At 34.4% G+C, this 16,186-nt stretch overlaps 8 protein-coding genes across 8 annotated transcripts; 5 read left to right on the top strand and 3 right to left on the bottom strand. All coding sequences in view use genetic code 12, as the record gives it.

Annotated features, from left to right (window-relative positions):
• Positions 1-797: 797 nt before the first annotated feature.
• J8A68_000290 (uncharacterized protein) lies at positions 798-2,282 on the top strand (the record flags this gene model as incomplete). The annotated part of the gene is made up of 1 exon (XM_049406726.1): positions 798-2,282. One exon carries the CDS (start codon positions 798-800, stop codon positions 2,280-2,282), a length of 1,485 nt encoding a protein of 494 aa, XP_049266410.1.
• A 1,526-nt stretch (positions 2,283-3,808) lies between these two features.
• J8A68_000289 (uncharacterized protein) lies at positions 3,809-5,200 on the top strand (the record flags this gene model as incomplete). Its single annotated transcript, XM_049406715.1, has 1 exon — positions 3,809-5,200. The coding sequence occupies one exon, from the start codon at positions 3,809-3,811 to the stop codon at positions 5,198-5,200; it is 1,392 nt and encodes a 463-aa protein (XP_049266409.1).
• Positions 5,201-6,173: 973 nt separating this feature from the next.
• J8A68_000288 (uncharacterized protein) lies at positions 6,174-6,929 on the top strand (the record flags this gene model as incomplete). The annotated part of the gene is made up of 1 exon (XM_049406705.1): positions 6,174-6,929. The coding sequence occupies one exon, from the start codon at positions 6,174-6,176 to the stop codon at positions 6,927-6,929; it is 756 nt and encodes a 251-aa protein (XP_049266408.1).
• A 1,239-nt stretch (positions 6,930-8,168) lies between these two features.
• On the top strand, positions 8,169-10,061 carry J8A68_000287 (uncharacterized protein; the record flags this gene model as incomplete). Its single annotated transcript, XM_049406694.1, has 1 exon — positions 8,169-10,061. One exon carries the CDS (start codon positions 8,169-8,171, stop codon positions 10,059-10,061), a length of 1,893 nt encoding a protein of 630 aa, XP_049266407.1.
• Positions 10,062-10,656: 595 nt separating this feature from the next.
• On the top strand, positions 10,657-12,150 carry J8A68_000286 (Imp2'p; the record flags this gene model as incomplete). The annotated part of the gene is made up of 1 exon (XM_049406682.1): positions 10,657-12,150. The coding sequence occupies one exon, from the start codon at positions 10,657-10,659 to the stop codon at positions 12,148-12,150; it is 1,494 nt and encodes a 497-aa protein (XP_049266406.1).
• Positions 12,151-12,282: 132 nt separating this feature from the next.
• Positions 12,283-13,587, bottom strand: TRP4 (anthranilate phosphoribosyltransferase; the record flags this gene model as incomplete). The annotated part of the gene is made up of 1 exon (XM_049406671.1): positions 12,283-13,587. The coding sequence occupies one exon, from the start codon at positions 13,585-13,587 to the stop codon at positions 12,283-12,285; it is 1,305 nt and encodes a 434-aa protein (XP_049266405.1).
• A 1,670-nt stretch (positions 13,588-15,257) lies between these two features.
• On the bottom strand, positions 15,258-15,791 carry J8A68_000284 (uncharacterized protein; the record flags this gene model as incomplete). Its single annotated transcript, XM_049406660.1, has 1 exon — positions 15,258-15,791. One exon carries the CDS (start codon positions 15,789-15,791, stop codon positions 15,258-15,260), a length of 534 nt encoding a protein of 177 aa, XP_049266404.1.
• An 85-nt stretch (positions 15,792-15,876) lies between these two features.
• On the bottom strand, positions 15,877-16,186 carry J8A68_000283 (uncharacterized protein; the record flags this gene model as incomplete). Its single annotated transcript, XM_049406649.1, has 1 exon — positions 15,877-16,186. A coding segment is annotated over one exon (310 nt), but the record flags the coding sequence as incomplete, so codon positions are not given.

The raw sequence follows: 16,186 nt of genomic DNA, 5'->3' as shown, positions 1-16,186 counted from the left end.
CAAAAAATTTGAATTCTAGGGGATTTCCGGGTCTATTTATACTTGAGATTTTTTGCAACCACAAATTTGCAATCAATTAGGCCCATTTTTTACGTACGCACGAAGATACAACCACAAAAATGTGGAAATCGCTGGTACAAATCACAGGGATTGTAGTCAACTTTCGAAACCGCAAACGCCTGTTTCACAAAAGGAAAAAATCTGGACAAATATCAACCAAAGAGTGAACAATGGGATATGTGGTATATACAAAAGTCGCTAGAACATTACACAAGCAATAAATAGTCTTAAAGGAAAAACATGGATCATATTTGGTGATTTTAAAATGTATCAAGAGTTGTATACAACAGATCAAGTTACTGAAGAACCATCATATAATCTGATTATATGATCTAGTATCAATTCAAAGTGTCGTGAACAATTGCAATTCGCGACAAATTCAAAGCTAACACGACACTACCCTTTGTTAAGAAAAATAAAAACTTTTGAAAATTGAAAAAAGTTCAATATCTGTAAATTGAATATCACTTTGAATTGTAATTGGCAAGAATTCGAAAATCAAATGAATATTGCCTCAGTCCGTACAATTCAGGAAGTGTGTGATCAATTGAAATTTATTTGAAAGAGATATTATATAAAGGGGTGGTATACAACTAGGGAGCCATTTAAAGCTTATTCTCTTTTGAATTGAAGATAAATACTATTTGGCTGTATCATATTCGAAATAGCAGAGAATTGGCATAATAACAAAGCTGGAATTTAAAAGAGTTAAGTTACAAAATATAATTGAGAATACAATGACAGGAGCCACCTTAGTGGACACACAACCATCGAACAATATCGAAACTATCCCTATAGTTCAACCGAATCCACCAGTTATGGTGGAAAAGAAATTGAATGTACTCAATGGCCAACGTGCATCTAGATCAACCTTTAATTCCGAAAAGAAAGTTTCAAAGAGTCAAAATATCAATAAAACGATTAGCTCACAAAGCCAAACGCATATATTCGATGTGAAGTATAGGGTTCCAAAATCACAATTTACTTTCCAATTGAACCCTTCTCATGGTTCATCAACACACAAAAGGAACTCAGTAGGTGAAGACAAATCAAGAATTGACGAAATGAACTTATCTATGTCACAATTGGATTTGCATGATTCACAAGATGATCCGAATAGAAAGAAACAATCCGAAGGAGGCAGAATTGAACTTAAAATGCCTCACGTTATGAATCCGACGCAAGAAGTTGAGAAGAAGTTTTATGATAGATATATTCACCTTCACTCCCTAGGCGAAAACGGTCGACTGCATGAAGAACAAAATGAATATTCGAAATTTGATTCTCGACAATTTCCACAGTTGAAATTGCTTTGGTCATTAGTGGATTTTGCAACTTGGCTTAGAAATTTATTGAAAAGGAAATTTGATTACCAAATTCCAGATTTCCTTTTACGACATTCCATTATTTCTGCAGCTGCCAATTTAAAGAACAAAGAGTTAATTACCTGGGTGAGACTTGCGACGTCTTCAAATGCATTGAATCGAACTAGACCGATTAGATATCTCTATATCCTTACACAAGTAGAGAGGGCAATTCTACGAAAGAGAAAGTATGTCTCACCTGAGATTCCGACCGAGATAAAGAATGCTTTCCTGATGTATGCTGAGGACGAAGAAAGCTTGATTGTTGCCGTAGATATGGCCATATCATCTCATATTGATGATGGAAAGAAAATCGGATTTGGTCAATGGATTCTTATATGGCGTATGCTTTGGATGGATGCCTCAGAAGTTATGAGAGCTTTACAGTATAAATTAGATCCAGATACATGGAATACACTAAACCTCATTCGTGATGCCAATGAAGAGACACTAGTTAAGCATGGGACTTTGGATATAGATTTCGAAGAGTGTTGGAAGAAAGTTAGCGGCTCCATCGTGTTCATATTGTCGGTTTGTGACATAGATGTCATAAATAAATATAACCCGCGAGCTTGCATTCATTGTGGGAAGCGTGGTCACAAATGGAGTAATTGTGTACTTTGGACGAATCTGATTACCAAACCAAAATCGCCAGCTCCAAGACATGGACGTAGCTGGGGTATAGCTTGTAATGCTGAGGTGAAAAAGAAGGACATTGTTCCTCAAAATATGCTCGTGGAGGATCCTCCAAAAGTAAGCAACAAAGACGAAGTTCTTCAAAGGAGAATTTTAGTTCCACAAACGCGGAAAATTAAGGATGCAAGTATGTTGCCTCAGGTACCGAAAGCTGATCAGTAACTAGATTTAGAAGCAGAACAAGTTAAAGAATAAAAATATTTAGCACAGTTTATATCACTGCTCTAAGATGAATATATGTCTGTAGTTGACGATTGAAATCCGATCGACGCTCGAACTGGTTGTGGAACTTTCAGCTGTCAGTTTATGTTGTCTAGTAACATATTATCACCGGTAGCATACTTATTTAAAATATATATCCTATCGGGATATCTCTTACTGATGAGCGCATCACATGCATTAATCCATTATTAATTGTTGGACGATATTCTGAGATACGGCTGCCAAAAAAAAAAAAACAGAAAAGTTCGGATTATTCTGATTCCCTCCGAACCTTTGCTGATCCAAGTCCTCCTTCACACACATTTACAGGCTGGCCAAATGGATCAGTGATATGCATTATATGTATACCGATATTAATTTAACAAAAATAATTCCCTTTCTAGTTGAGATCAACATTTGGGGTTGAAGACGCTCAATGCTTTGAGGGGAGATTGGAAAAATGAAACTCTGAATAGCACTTTGCAACCTTAAAGCTTTGATCTTTACGATTACCGCTATTTGGTAATTTCATAAGTACCAGTAAAATTCAGTTGACTCATTTAATCTATAACAATCATTGCGTTAGAGGTGAAGACTTCTAGCCCAAAACAGTTGCGCGCTACCAATGAAAAGGCTGGAATTGCAGCATGTACTCTGATCTTGATAATTCACAAACTAATCTCTCTATAAACTAAATATTACTGCACTTTTAATACAACTGGCCAAAAAGGGAAAATGAAAATCTTTATATTCCTTGGATTGATACCCTTGTTATTGTCATTTAAGACCTCGAGGCATTCTGGCTCGTTTCTTGCATTCTTTGTAATCTGATTCATAGACAGTACTACACTTCTGGAATTCATAAACCGACCGCTTGAACGTGTTTGGTGGTATGAATATCTAATAATGGAATCATCCAATCATCCAAAATCAAGGACATTAAAGATCCAGAACAATATTGATACACAACATACTGTGGATTACATGAGGATATCATATTGTCTCCAGGAAATTTCACAAAAAGGCTATGCCCCTTGTGAAGTGTGTCTATTATGTTGCTATCATGAACCTTTGTAGGTGTTACAAGCAAAAGCATCACTGTTAGTTAGTTTCAGCCGTTCAAAAAATCTGTTATGGGGATACTGCGTCCTACATTTCGTGTTTCCAAAACTCCCTAGAATGATTCAGATATGCTTGTTTTTTCTGCTCATATAAATTAGGAAAGTTACAATATTATAAAAACTATACCCAAAACCCTGTTCCCATTGAGTAAACTCAAAGGAAGTTATTATTGTTTGGTAACTATCCTTTAGATGGAAAAGTCTTAAATATAAGATAATTACTCTGTTTCCTTTCCGGCAACAAATTTGATTGCTTCTGCTGTATTCATACCTGAAGCTCTGTTCCACCAACTCCCACCCCTTAAGGGTATTCCAATCAGTTATTATTAATAAAGCAAGATTTTTCTAGAATTTTTCTAGTACGTGATGAAAGCTAATGATCCAGAGACCTGTGGGCACGAAACTTATTCAAAAGAAAATGAACCAACCATTAAGGATTTTACCAACGAGCTTGTACAACTTAAACATGAGCAGTCTCAACTTAATCTGGTTGTCAGGGATATGAAAAACGAGCTTATACAAATTAGACATGAACTACAGAAAATCGCATTACTGTTGAAGCCATACAATGATTTTAATAGAGGTGTATTTTTACTTCCTGACGAAATCTTGTTGATAATTCTAGAGTACGTAAACCAGATGGATGTATTTCATTTGGCTTTGACTCACAGACATTTTGAAAATGCTTGTAAAAGAAAGTTGTTTAAATCAATTTTTGTTTATGATGATTTTTTAGATGGCAAAGATATCAAAGTGATCAATGTTCCTAAAAAAATGTATACACCTTTCTATATGAAATGTACCGTGGTTGGCTTATCAAAACTTTTAGAGTTAATTGCGAGTTCTTATTATATGCCACAATACATGAGAGCTATACTTTTTGCTGATGATACAAACGTGTTAACGGATACGTTGGATGTTATTGCCAGAGAAGCTGACAGATGTTCGATTCTGTTTCTTGATATTTCACGTAGTGATGTCCTCAATTGGGTATTAAAGCATCAAGAGACAACCGTTTCTGAATACCATTTAGGTGAAACATGCACTCGGCAGAAAGCCTATTTGGTGAAACATTTACTTTTGTTCGAGCCTATGCTGGGTTTCATAAATTTTAAAAGATTGAAAAGTATCAAGGTTGTAGACCCTCCCAGGTCCAGTTGGTCAACTAAGATTGTAGTTGAAGATTTATCTGTGGAAGTCAGTGATCAGTATTTAGAGGATTCTTTTTCGGCGTTTGATATTCCGCGGATTAGAAGGTTAGAGATACGTTGTTTAGAAAGGAATCTCCGTAAAGAGATGGCTCCCCAATTGGGTGGTATTTTCCGATCCCTTAAGGCACTAAAGGTAACAATAAACGGTAGACTTGTTGGATATTCAGAATTTGAGATGTGGTTGCAGAGCTTCCTTAAGTCATTAAAGAGGAATACCTTGGAAGAAATCGATTTGCAAGTCAATTGGAATGTCTTTAGCCATGTCTTGGGTTTGTGTCTGAACCATGACCAATCTTTGAAAGTGGTAAGTGTCTCATCAACGCAACGAGTAGGGTTTCGAAGCGGCCAGCCAGATTTCAACCAATATGGAAGGACCGTATGCAATAACCGGAATGCTTTCTGGGTTGCGAAATTATCCCAGGTAGGTTTAAGTAATTATCAGTCTTTGGAAAGATTAATCATCGAGGGCCAACTTTTACTTGTTAGTAAAACAAAAGAGAAGTTCTTGCTTCCTGTGGAATTTTATGGGCAAGATCGTTCTAGCTAAAAAATTCAAATAAGAGGTCGTCTGGCAATACTGTAGCTACAAGAAACAATTTGGGTGTAATGAACTTACAATATTGATGGTTATCCAAGGATCGGGTGGTACTGATACCCTCTTCCGTCAGAAAAAGTAAAAGTGTTTCGATAATTAAGGAGGACGCTGGTCCTTAGAGTGATTCCATTGGTGTATTTCGTTTCAAATTTATACTTTCGCAACCAGTTCATAGTTTCAAACTACTTTTCCAATGTGATTTTGGGAAGATTTTTCTTTCAATTCTCTAGAAAGTAGTTTCGGGATTTCGTTAACCTAATTTCGCGTTGATGATTCCTATTGAGAAGAGCCTTTCATCAAGACTTCTGGCTCAAAATAATTCAAATATTTTTTAATTATTATTTTTAATGTTCAATTACATATTTTTTAGTTTATTAGCGAACCTTATTTTTCAAGAACTAACCAATTGAAACTCCAAAAGGGATTGGTTATGATTAATGGTTGATCAGTTACAGTCACCAGCAGGATCCTCTTATCCCTTAGTAATATCAGAAAGAAGTTACTCCTCTCCCCCTATTATCCAATTTAGGAATTTGTGAGGAGAATTTTCTGAAAATGAATCTCAATGATGAATTGGACATAAATTCAACAAAGATAAAACAACAATTCATTGATGACGAAGGAAATCAGGTTGTATTCTAGGCTCCTGGATGAAGCTTCACAAAAGGATCGGTTCGTATATCCAGTGCCCGTTGCTGCCTTCCTCATTTCCCGCCACAAGCCTATATAGGAGTACAAGTAGAAGTATCAAGATCGACTATCAGCATATTCTGAACTGGCAGAAAATGCAAGTTGAGGGGAATATTCTATCTTCTTTTGTCAAAAACTCCTCCTCAAAAACCATAACTTTAACTTTAATTGAAACTTAACTCCAAGACGAGAATCTCTTATATATAGGAGAGTTCCCACTATTTACTTTCTTGAAATGAATTTGCTTAAGTTAAGCACGGGAAAAAAGCAACTAGACTTGCCAGTGAGAGATATGAGAAACGAACTCAGGAAAGCTAGCCCTGAACTAAGTAAGAATAAATTACTGGTCAAACCACGCAATGATTTAACCAAAGGGATCTTTTTACTTCCGGATGATGTATTACTGATAATCTTAGATCAATGTAACCAGATGGATGCATTCCACTTAGCTTTGACCCATAAAACATTCGACAAAGTGTGTAAAAGAAAGTTGTTTAAATCCATTTTTGTTTATGATGATTGCTTAAAAGGTGAAGATACCCAAGTCATTAATGTTCCCAAAAAATTGTATACTCCCTTCTATATGGAATATACTGTAGTAAGTTGCTCAAAATTGTTCAAGTTTTTCTCAAGCACCTATTGTATTCCTCGATATATTAAGAGCATACTTTTTGCTGATGACAGACAAGTTTCAGTCCAATACTTGAATGCTACACTTGTAATGGCACCTAAATGTTCGATTCGGTTTCTTGATGTTAGACTTGACGGAATCAAGCGATGGCTATTAAAGCATCAGAAGAAATCACTTGCGAAATTCCATTTATTTGGAAATAGTTTAGAACTAAGCTACCCAGAACAAAACAAGAACTTGGTGCAACATTTGTTCTTGCGGGACTATGAGACAGTTTGGTTACAAAAGGAACTCCCTAAATTTAAACGGTTGAAAAGTATCAACATTATTGGAGGTACTAAGTTCGCTTGTCCAACCTAAATTGCTGTTGATGACTTATATTTGACACTCTTTGATGAAAGGATGCTTCGAGATATTTTGCCAATTGTTGATATGCTGCGAATTAAAAAACTACGGTTATGTAACTTTCATACCTTCCTTTCTGATGCAATGGACGAATTTGCTAGAAGCCTCCAATCACTCAAGGCTTTAGAGATTGTCTTTACCCGCCATCAAAATGAAAAGCTAGACGATTGGGGACTTTTCATTAGTATGTTAAAACCGTTAGAAGAAATTTACTTCAGTAACGTTAATTCCCTCACTTTTGGAATCAAAATTCATGAATTTATCCTACAAAAACATATGCCATCTTTAAAAATATTAAGCGTATCTACGGAACCCGTACACATCACATCAATGTGGACATGCTTTCAAAGAGGAAGGGCGGTAGACTGGCCACACGAATCAATTGAGGTTCTGCTGCGTCAAATTTCTTTCGATATTAAGCTAGTTAGTTACCCTTCTTTGGAAAAGGTGATTGTTGACAGGAAGGTTATGCTTGTTAAGAGGGTACCAAGGAGAGATTTGATTCCTGTTGAGTTTCATGCAGACAAAGGAAGCTCAAATTTATTTGCAGCATTTTTTTTCATATGTATACTTTCTCTTATATATTACTTATTTTGTTGAATTAGAATTGTGGTCGAGAAAAGTGATGGTGGATATAATTAATCTTGGATATCAACCCGACGTATATGTATACTCTTTGCCCTTTGGAATCCCCCATATACAAACACATTCAACATCTTTTATAAACCAAAAACTAATGGAGATTTTAAGTGATTCCTTTGGGCAACAAGACTAAATGGGGAAATGTTTAGGCTCCTTGAATTGATAACCTTATTGTTTCCAATGTAAGACCCCGTCGCGTTTTGACTAGTTTCTTGAATTCTTTTTATTCCGAATCATAGATAGTAGTGCATAGTTAACTATACGTTGTTTAGGATTCTGGAATGATTAATTCAACCGTTTGTAGGGGATAATTTGTCAATTCTCAGATTCTAATAATTATGTGACTAATAATGGAATCACCAAAATTTGCAACCAATTTCACCACTCACCTTTGGGGACCGTAATAACCGAGGGTAATATTTATATGCAGTCCACCCCAACATTTTTTTTTCAAAGGATTTACAAATCAGTTATGACCACCTACAATCTTTCTCATTGACACAAGAAACAGACAGATCATATATTCATTATAAATACCATACACTCACCACAATGTCATCACCATCGCCACCATCATATGAAGAATTAACCAATGACCAACAAGAATCATTCATCCAATTCAAATCAATAACCGGGCTCTTAGACAGTGACAACACCGACAGTGGCACCGACACCAAAATAATCCAATTATTAACCATTCAAGAATTCAATCTCAACAATGCAATCTCAACCTACTTCGACTCAGGATTCGATACGATAAATCAACCAAGTCAACCAATACATACCCCAACCCCCCCTCCGTATGCATCGGGATTGGAAACACATAATGAAGAAGGGGAAATACATAATAGATATGCCAGACCTGCGATTGGTGTGCCTGGTAGTGGGGATGTTGTTAACTTACAGAGTCAGATGTTTATGGATAGTTTATTGCCGAAGTTTCCTAAGGCTCCTAGTATTTCGAATGGGTGGCAATTGGAGGTGGGGATACATAGTTCGATAATACATGAGCGGGAGGAAGAAGAAAGGAAACGAAAGGAGTTGGAAGGGGAGGAGAAGGAGAATGTTGGAGAGGAGACTACTTCGATAAGGTCTGAAGATGATGGAATGAGGAAGAAATCACCACTTGCTGCGATTTGGATACTTTTGTTGATTATACCCAAGACTGTATTGCAATTGTTGGTTTCTGCGTTTAAGTTTATGTTTGGAGCAGGTGTTGGAGGAGGGATTGGATTATTAGGAAAAGGAAGTTCATTTAATCGATTAGAGCGAGGGTTTAATTTTGGTAAATTTCATCCAAATTATAATTTCTTGAATTTATTAAAGAATGAATTGGTACAAGAAAAGGAAGAGGGAGAAGCACAAGAAGAAGAATCGATTCTCAACAATTACAACGTTCATGATTCTGAATTTAATGAAGTTCGATTATATTGTCAAAAAGAATATCATTGGTTATTAATCCTATTGATCAATGATTCAATTGAATGTCAAACTTTCTTAAAGAAGCTTTTGGCACATCCAAATTTTAATAAATTATTTAATAAAACAACAGGATCATTTAAAGAAACTGAAATCTTTCTAAATAATGTTGAAAGATCACCAGAGGCATTTGAAATTGCTCATACTTATAAATGTAAGAGATTACCATGTATAATGTTGATTGGAAATGTATCTGCAAGTCCTGAATTAATGGCATCAATGTCAATATTATATAAATCCAATCTAGCCCTGTCATTTATCATCGAAGAACAAGAGACTGGCCAAACAATTGTTAAAATATTAAAGAATTTTTATAAAATATTGGATAAATATAATCCACAATTGGTTTCATTAAGATTCGATAAGAAAGATATGGAATTTAGTAGAATGATAAGACAACAACAAGATGATGCATTTTTACAATCATTAGAACAAGATAAATTAAAGAAAGCTCAACGTGAACAAGAATTACAACAAGAAAATCTTGAGAAATTAAGATTATATTATTTATTGAATTTAATTAAAGATAATTATTTTGAATTAGTTATAACTAGTCAGCCAAGTGATGGTTATAGAATAGCCATTAAATTACCAAATGGGAAAAGAATCATTGAATTATTTGATAAATCAATTTCAATTAATCAATTTTATTTATTTGTTGAATTGAAAATATATATTGAACAATTATTAGAAACTCAACAAGCAACATTTGAAGAAATTATAAATATAATTGATGAATTAATTGATGATGTTGGATTGGATGAACTGTTGAAAAGTCAAGAAATGACATTAGAAGAATATTGTAATAAAAATTCATTTAAATTTGAAATTATACAGCCATATCCTAAAAAAGTTATTAAATCAAGCAATAAAAGTATTAATGATATTCCTGAATTTAAGGGAGCTAATTTCTTAGTTGAATTTACTGATGAGGATGAGGAGGATGACGAAGAGAGTGATGAGTAAATAGGAACTGGATAATAATGCGATCGTATATAATAGTAGACATATAGAACAAAGAGAAGCTTTGGATATTGATCAGGAATTAGTAATGCATTATACTGTGATTGAGAGAGCAAGCGAAGGCAAATCCGGGGAAATAAATAAGCCATGGATGGTTTAATCAAATTTTCTAACTAATTATCGATACCTCTCTCTATAAGACTTAGATAGCTGTGTAGATGTAATATTCTGACTAGTATTACCCGGACATTTATTATCACGTGATTGTGATTTCTTTTGTCCGTCGTGCGGCTTCATATTTCAAAAACAAAGAGGCATTTTTGTTCGCTTAAAGTTTTTTGGGGGTTGGTGGTGGCCTTTGAATTTCTCGCTATTCATTTCTGATTTTATAAAACTTAATTTACAATTCAACGTAAACAACCAAACAGCGTTATTTCTATATTTGGGTATCCATAACAAATAGTAATCATAAATAGAAATACATTTAACCAACTTATATTTGATTACTGTACACTACCCTCCATATAACTACAACAAGTAATTACAACAACTACACCCCACACCATAACCATTACGTTAACTACAAACTACATTCAAGATGGCGGACTTTAAAGCAAGACTTGAAGCAGAAAAGCTTGCAATAATGCAACAATCAATTGTTAGAGGTAGATCATTATCACCATCTGCCGGAGGAGGTGGCACTAGTAGATCTTCTTCCGTTCTGAATGAAGATTTTAATAAAGAACTTAAATGGGCTATCACTAATCATGACCCACTGGAGAGATTAATCAGGAAGAAGAGGGATGGTGATGCTACTGGAGAAGATGAAGACCATCATGAACAACAACTTTGGGAGAATGAAGTTAGTGAAGAAGAACATATAAGTGATGATGATAGTAATGATAAATTTCAATATGATAACACCGGAAATATATTACCAAATTATGCATGTCAAGATGATAAAATCAATGAGATTTCATCAATATTAGAAAATTCAAATTTGAATGATAATGCAACCATAAAAAGATTAGAAGAATTAACTGCCAGTGAACGTGCTTTCGCTGCTGCTAAAAATGCTGGTACTGCAATTGATAAAGAACAATTAAATAAATTGGCAAGTGATAAACATAAATTATTAGGATATGATTCTTTGAATTTAGAAAGAGCTGAACAGGATGCTTTTGCCAGAAGACAGAAATTGGAGAATTATCAGGCTTATAGAAGGAAGATTATTGATCAGCAGGAACATAATTCACCTTCTCCAGCTAGGGATACTACTCTTTCTCCCACCAGAGACTCTGCTGCACCAGCAGCAGGAGCAGCAGCAGGACAACAACCACCATCACTGGAAGGCACTACTACCGACGGGGGTGAAGGCCCCGATGGAGAATTCATCATCCCATACACTTCCGCAGTTGAAGATAAATTAGATAGTGAATTTGCATCCCAATTAAATGAAACCATTAAAGAAGGAGAAATCGATTCAAATAAATCCCATAGTCGAGTAATCCAAACCATAACCAGGGGGAATTTCTTCCAATTAATCAATCCTAAAATAAAACCAAAGATGTTTTTATTATGTATGGATTTTTCCCCAGAATCAATATTTGCATTAGAATGGAGTTTGGGGACAGTATTGGTTGATGGATCGGTATTGTTTATAATCTATGTTATTGAAGATAATGATACCAATCATAATCTTAAAGCCAATACTCAGAATGAAAATGATCGTGAACAACATCGATTATCAATGTTGAATAAGGCAAAACAACAAGTATTAAATTTGTTAAAATTAACCAAATTACAAATTCATATTGTGATTGAAGTTATTCATCATCCGATTCCAAGACATTTGATATTAGAATTTATTGATAATTTACAGCCTACTTTAGTTATAGTGGGTTCCAAAGGTCAAAGTGCGATTAAAGGGGTTTTATTGGGAAGTTTATCGAATTATTTGGTTACAAAACTGACAGTACCTGTAATGGTTGTAAGAGAGAAATTGAAAAAGATTAATAGGTTTAAATCTGGTTCTTCAGTATTTTCTAATAATATTAGACCGTTGACTTTATCTGAAGCCAGAATTGATTAGAGAGAGAGAGAGAGTTGTCTTTTAGTTCCATTTTATATATGTATGTTTTAAATGTTTTTATGTTATACAGCCTTGAGCTAATTCTTATAAATATATTATTATTTCTAACCAAAAACACAAAAAGTAACCTACCTACAACACTATATCATTTACGGCAGCTTGGAAATCTTGTAAAGCTTTCAAAGCTTGACCAGAAACAATTGAATCTTTAGCCAATTCTACCCCATGTTTCCAATCCTTGGCTAAACCAGCAATCACAGCAACAGCAGCACTATTCATTAAAATATAATCGACCAAAGGATGATTATCCTTGTCTTTAACAGTATATGCATCGTCATCTTGTCTTAAAATATGTAATAAAATATCAGCATTTTCTTGAGGAGTACCTGATTTAACAAGAGATAATTCATGTTGAGGTAATCCAAAATCTTCTGGAGATATTCTACCGGTCTTAATTTCTCCATCACCTTCAATCATCCAATATTTAGTATATCCAATTGGAGAAATTTCATCCAATACAACCTCACCAAAAACAACCATTGTTCTTTTATGAATATGAGATTTTTGTGCTAAAATACTTGCAGCCTGAGCATAAGATTCACCTAATTTCTCACTATAAACCCCTAATACTCTTGCTTTAATTGGGATTGGATTTATTAATGGACCTAAGATATTAAAGATCGTGGGGATACCAATTTGTGATCTAACATGAGATACAGTACCCATACCAGGATGAAAACTTGGTGCAAACAAAAAGCAAAACTTTGATTTCTTAACAATTTCTGGAGTTGTTTGCTCATTAATATTAAATAAATCAACGCCTAAAGATTTTAATAAATCACCAGATCCAGAAGTTGAAGTAGAAGCTTTCCCACCATGTTTACAAACTGGTAATCCCATTCCTGCAGCTATAATGGCAGCACTTGTAGAAACATTAAAAGTATTTTGTCCATCCCCACCAGTACCAACAATATCTATATACCCTTCTAAATCCACTGTTTCAGGTGGAATATTTTTAGCAAATTCTAATACTGTAGTTACAGCAGCAGCAATGAAATTAGCTTCTTGATCTAACCCTCTTAATCTTAATATACTTAAGAACGCAGCAGTTTGTACTTCAGATGGTGCCCCTTGGAAGATTGCTTTTAATACTTGTGATAAATCATTTGGAGTTAAATTTGGTGGATCTAACATTAATGATTTTATATATGGAGTTAATACATTTTTATTAGTAGTAGTATTATTAGTTGGTGTCATATTAGCTAACTTTAATTGTAACAGTTGTAAATCTTCTTCTTCTTCTTCGTTAACTTCTTTAACTTCAGTTTCTATAACTTCTTTTACAGGTTGTTGTGGCTGTGGTTGATGTGATAGATTATTGTTAGTGCTATTACTCTTTTCTATTGATAATTGCTGTTTAAGTGATGAAGGTGACATGTTAAGTATGTTTTATAGGTTATATATGTATAATATGTAAAAAAAAGTATTGGCAGTGGGGGAATATGTAAAAATGTAAATGTGTAAGTAAAATCTCTTGGTATAAATTAAAGGTTAAGGTTAATCTTTAAATATAATGTTTCAATTGTTAGTCATAAATTTTAATTAAAAAATCCCAAGAAAAAAAAAAGAAATGAGTTTTTCTTTAATTGTTCATTATTACACGACCTTCTTTTATGATGTCGTATTTTTATCCAACCAATAATATTCTTTTTCGCCTGTCACGTGAAATTTCAGATTTTTCATGTTCTACTTTTTTTTTATTTCTCTTTCTTTCTAAAGTGGAAGATCCGCTTGACGCAAGATTCCGAGACAATTTTTGCGACAACAAACGTTTTCGTTATCAAACAAAAGTGAAGTGTAAAAAATACGCTACCGGATATAAAAGTTTTTGCAAGTAAATATCACATGAACCACGTGTGACATTCACATGATTTTCTACCGGATATCAAAAGAAAAAATTTGCAACCATTTTTCATTTTGTTTATATAAACAAACTTTTTTATAAAAGTTGTTTGTTTTTATAACAAAAAGAAGGAAGTAATAGTTTTATATGGAGTTTGGTTATCATTGATTGTATATCTACTTGTATTTGAAAGTTAGTATCCATAAAAATATCTCTGAATATTTGGTTAAAATTTTGATCAATTTATTCTCAGAATTAGTACGAAGTTTGGTAAAGTCTTGTACACGTAGGATCTTGGTTGATGTAAAACATTATTACTCTGGATGGCAATTTGGACAATATATTCCACCAATTCAATAATCTTGTTGTTGAAACTTTGGAGATTATAGTTGAGGCGTCAACAAAACAAGCGGTTTCAATTGGTCCAAATCAAATTCTCCAAAACATCTAAAATTATAGATAGTCTTCGACTTATATCTTAGGCTTTTTGCTTTAGATCAAAACTAAGCTATTCACACAAATTCCCTCCCTATTTCACTGTAATGTAAATTTGTCTGTACTTTGCCATATTCTGAATCCTGGGTTGTTGCAATCTTAGATTGTTCCACGTCCGTCTTTTGTTTCCATCATTGACTATGATGATGGAAATTTGGGTAAAGAAGCTGCAAACTTAATTGCTCCATTATTCCAAAACTAATTTTAACTTCGGTTGTATGTATCATTTCAATTCTTTTTCGTCACCCCCTTTTTATAACACATTCCCTTCCTTTGTGTATTTATGTAATAACAGGGTGCAGGCTTTCAGTCCCTATTTATCGTTATCAAACAGGAAATTTGTACAGTGATACCTCCTGGCTCTTTTGAGATATATACATCTGGTTTCTTAAGGCTCTTGGGCAATAAAAACATTGAATAGCTTAGGCTACAGATCACAAATTTATACAAAGTTGCATGCCAAACAAAGGCAGCGCATGCATTGGCAAGAGTGGGGTCGCAGAATCGTAGCCAGAGTCATAAAATTTTACGAAAGAGACGTTCTTGTTTAAAAACATTAAAATTATAAAACTCTATAAATGAATAAATAAATAGCAAGCTATTGCTAAATCCCCTACCATTTTAACCTTTCCTTTCACCAAGAAAGATCTATTTTCATCTCCGTAGAATCAATATAGTCATTCTTCGGATGTCAATGCCCATTGCTTGATCAAGAATAAAATGGAGACCACATTTTGATATCCGCAAAACCACTGGCTGATCGATAACAATTACCGTAATCTTCTCCGTAGTTCACAGGTTTGATATGTGCTCTCTTGCAGGGTGAAAATGGATTGGGAGGGAAAATTCTTTTATTTTCACTTTGGGAATGAATAGTTGGAAACTCAGAATAGGCAGGGATTACCCTGAATGGTGATCCCTGATAGGCCGCTCCATGGACTCTTAGTGAAACTCTGATATAGTTTAGGAGGGCTCTGTCTAAAGCATCTGTTTGTATATATTGTATATCGTCATCGTTTGTACTTGAAGCAGCTTCTTTCATAGGTGTGTTGATATACTTTTCATATCTGGATGATCTTTTTTCTCTATCTGTCAACTTAATTCTTTCTTCATCTTCTGGAGTAACGGCAGTTGCTACTGGTGATTGGAAATCAATTTCGTCCCTGTTATCTGACAATTCTCTTTCCGGCCACCCGAACAATGCTTTGTTTTCTTTATAACGATTTATTCTCAATGTATCCATACGACTCTTGGATATGTTGTAAGTATTAGATCTGAATGAAGTCAAGTTTTCTCTAGGAGACGTAATTTCCTCTTCTTCTTTTACTTCATTTTGCATGGAAGCCCATTTTCTNATCTTCTTCTTTGTCCTTGGTATCCATGTAAAACAATTTTCTATTGTCAATAACAACAGGAGAAGTAGGAACAGTAGCAGCAGTACGACGAGTAGTGGCAGTTGTAGCAGAAGGAGTAGGAGCAGTAATGGTAGCAGCAGTAGATGATCTTAAATCTACTTCAAAATTTTCGCAGTCTAATGAATCCACTCTTGACGAGACCCTGGCCATATTTGTGATTTCGTTGCCTCTATTGATTTTGAACGGTTCCAAATGACTCCTGGTTATCGTGGAATCCAATTTA

This window comes from Hemisphaericaspora subhashii (assembly GCF_019202705.1).
Source record: "Hemisphaericaspora subhashii strain CBS 10753 chromosome Unknown scaffold176, whole genome shotgun sequence".
Lineage (NCBI taxonomy): Eukaryota > Fungi > Ascomycota > Pichiomycetes > Serinales > Debaryomycetaceae > Hemisphaericaspora > Hemisphaericaspora subhashii.
The sequence above is the reverse complement of the archived record's forward strand: the minus strand, read 5'-3'. Positions and strand labels throughout refer to the sequence as shown.